Source organism: Tarenaya hassleriana, unplaced genomic scaffold (genome assembly GCF_000463585.1).
Source record: "Tarenaya hassleriana unplaced genomic scaffold, ASM46358v1 Cleome9, whole genome shotgun sequence".
Taxonomy (NCBI): Eukaryota; Viridiplantae; Streptophyta; class Magnoliopsida; order Brassicales; family Cleomaceae; genus Tarenaya; species Tarenaya hassleriana.
This window is the reverse complement of record NW_010971389.1, coordinates 1,367,526-1,370,407: the sequence shown is the minus strand read 5'-3', so window position 1 is coordinate 1,370,407 and position 2,882 is coordinate 1,367,526. Positions and strand designations below refer to the sequence as shown.

Here is a 2,882-nt window from a genome sequence, read left to right as displayed (position 1 = left end):
TGCCGAGATATGAACTGGGGAGCATTTAAGCCCCTGCTTGCCGATGCTTTGATCGACCACTTGCAACCTATCCAGGTCCGCCTTCTTTGATTCCTCTGTGTCCTTGCGTTGGATTACGAATACATGCATCGCTGTTACACATAACCTCAGAACATAACTGAATTCTTGGTGTTCCCTCTGAACTCTTCATAGAGAAAAGGGATTAGCTTTTGGTCGGTACTGAAAAGGGAGAAACTTGAGATGGAAATCTGCAATGCCAACCAGTTTTATGATCTCATTAATCGAAAGCGTGTATATGTGTTGTTTGATTGTCGGTGAATGGGGGAATGGTGGTGCAGGTTCGGTACAAAGAGATAATAGGGGACGAAGCGTATATGGACAAAGTGTTGTCGGAAGGCGCCGAGAGAGCTTCGGAGATAGCAGAAGCCACTCTTGCAAATGTCAAACATGCTATGGGTTTTTACCCTTCCTGAATCCACAATCCACAAACATCAGATCGCTGCTACTCTTTCAGAGGAAAAACAGAAGAAGAAAGAAAACAGGATATTTATTCGTTCACCAAAGTTATCCAATTTGCATTACATTCAGTCTTTTTGTATTTTGTGCGTTTTATTATTTTCCCCGACACGTTACTCGGAGTTTGGTGATTGATTCAATCATGTTTCAATAGAGTTTTTTTTTTTTTTTATAAATATGTATACACATACATATTGCCTTTAATGATAATGTGACGATGACAAACGTCAAACATGTAACGAAATAGATTTTAACAGAAACAATCACGTATTCATAATAACACAACAAATGAATAGGCAGACAACCACCACGAATGCGTTAATTAGAACTTGCTACGCTCAGAAGTGGTGGGGTCTGGATATTTCGCTTGTATCCGAAAAAAGGTGACACATTTCACGAATCTGATGCCAGAAACCGAACCTTGGTTTCTTTCCAGACCGCATTGGCTCTGCTCGGACGCAGAGTGCAATCTCTCCTTTCCCGTTGGAACTCAAAAACGATCTCTCGCGTCTCCCTTCCAAGTGAGAACGTGAGACAGTGATTAGGTTTACCACAACTACTAGTCATCCAATTTCTTTGCGAAAGACAAGAAAAGGAGATGGAGAGGGGGAAGAGGCTTTCTGTTTTCTTCTTCTATGTACAAAAAGCTGGAAAACAAACCCAACACGCACACAAGTTCCACAAACAGATCCCAGAGATCAGAAAATCTAAAGCATAATAGATTTTACAAATTTATGATATCCGAAAAAGCACCAACCCACAATTATGTTCATTCAACTCCCCTTCTCCAAGTGATCTTCTCAAACCACAAAGCATTGAACCACACTGACATGGCCTTTGCTTCCCAAACTCTTCCGAAGCTTATGCATCCCCCAAAGTCAGCACTCACAAAGAAGTCTCAGAACAAAATATAACTCATCAAACGTTGTTATATTCTCTACTCTTCTCCTTTTTTTTAATATCATTTTCTCTTTTATCCTTTTTTTTTTGTTTTTTCCTCAAAATCGTCTTTTTTTCCTTTTTCTTTTTTTAGGTTACCAGAATAAGGTGCACTTACCAACGGCTTCCAATCCACTCGCAGGCAACCGCTGAGGAGGTTCTGAATCCACTTTTTTGTTTTTGGGTTTCCTTCATTTTTCTGATTGGTTCTCTTTTCAATTGCCTTTTGGACGTTACACCATCGACTTCAAGCTCAACATGCTGTATGAAAGATGGAAGGAAAAGACAACAAGACGGATAAAGTGATCATGTTTTTGCATGAATCAGTGAAGGGTTGTAAAACACATGCCTTATCAGTGGCTTCTGCAAAGATTCTGACCTAGCTCTGTCTTCCGACTTCCCAATCTCACTCAGCACCGAGTTTGGCTATGGCAAAGCGAATTACAAGCGAAAAGAGAAGTCAGCATCAAGCCATTGTCAGAACTAAGAATAGAGGAGAGAATCTAGTCTCGGAAGCAAAAATATTATGCTAATTTTTAAACGGGGTTGCTGGATATACACAGCAAGCATGGAGGTGCAGCACCTGCCAACCATATACATGCACTTGTTAGGAAGTATGCAGAAACCACCACCAAATAAAAACAAACCAACTTCTGAAGAGCAAATACAACTATGGACATTTTGCAAGTTGTTAGACTTGCAGAAGAAATAAGATAGTGAAACTTAACCACCTAAGTAGTGAAAGGATCGTATGCTTTAGATATCAATCGCCATTTAGTTTTCACCTTTAGCACAATCATATATGTTTCTCGATTACGACAACTTGTAACAAGGTCACCCTAGAATATGCGATGCAGAGGAGCTTTGGTTCTAACAAAACTGCTTCAAGGTTAATCTACTAAAATATTATGGATTACCACCATCAAAAGTGCCAGAAATCCTACACAAGAATGAAACCCAAAGCCAACTGCCATGAGATAGATTAAAAACCTGAAGTTCTTCTGGCAAGGCACTTTGGAAGGGTCCATCTGAGTGCAAAGTTTTACTTCCCGCAGGTGGATCCAGATTTGCAGCCGCTACGGCAAAACCCTGCAAAACCCCCTAATCACTATGTCCAGCACATTTCGTGGCCAATTCATAACAAACAGAAAAAACTCACTTCGCATTCAAGGCTCTTCGCACAAGATCTGATCCCCAAAACCTTATCTGCAATTTCCACAGTCGTTCCTGTCCCGTTAAATGGTTTGGTTTCCCTCTCAGCTTCATCAACTTCCTCTTTCAGGCTTAACTGCTCTGGCAGAGGTTGTCTCTCTACATCATTGATGGATACCGACCCCAAATCATGACCTATGTCTTCATCCTGCCCAGTTTCACATGCTGACAAAGAACTAGAATCAGGTGTCACACACTTTTCAACAGGTTCAGCA

General features: G+C 40.8%; 2 protein-coding genes across 7 annotated transcripts in view; one reads left to right on the top strand and one right to left on the bottom strand.

Moving 5' to 3' along the window:
• The window catches only part of LOC104803747 (tryptophan--tRNA ligase, chloroplastic/mitochondrial), a 4,936-nt gene extending 4,249 nt beyond the window's left edge, over positions 1–687 (top strand). Inside the window, exons 15-16 of the mRNA XM_010527786.1 lie at positions 1–75; positions 339–687. Of these exons, the coding sequence (XP_010526088.1) occupies positions 1–75; positions 339–473 (210 nt within the window). The 3' untranslated portion in view covers positions 474–687. The remainder of the gene's footprint in view (positions 76–338) is intronic.
• Positions 688–1,115: 428 nt separating this feature from the next.
• LOC104803745 (nuclear poly(A) polymerase 4) overlaps positions 1,116–2,882 on the bottom strand; it is a 5,769-nt gene continuing 4,002 nt past the window's right edge. For 2 of the 6 annotated variants that reach the window (XM_010527778.2, XM_010527784.2), the window contains 5 exons: positions 2,615–2,882; positions 2,446–2,544; positions 2,015–2,038; positions 1,805–1,881; positions 1,116–1,716 (listed from right to left, as the gene is read on the bottom strand). In XM_010527778.2, the coding sequence (XP_010526080.1) occupies positions 1,689–1,716; positions 1,805–1,881; positions 2,015–2,038; positions 2,446–2,544; positions 2,615–2,882 (496 nt within the window). In that variant the 3' untranslated portion in view covers positions 1,116–1,688. Of the gene's footprint in view, positions 1,717–1,804; positions 1,882–2,014; positions 2,039–2,445; positions 2,564–2,614 lie in introns of those variants that run through there. The other 4 variants (XM_010527780.2, XM_010527779.2, XM_010527781.2 and 1 more) reach the window with 4 other exon arrangements.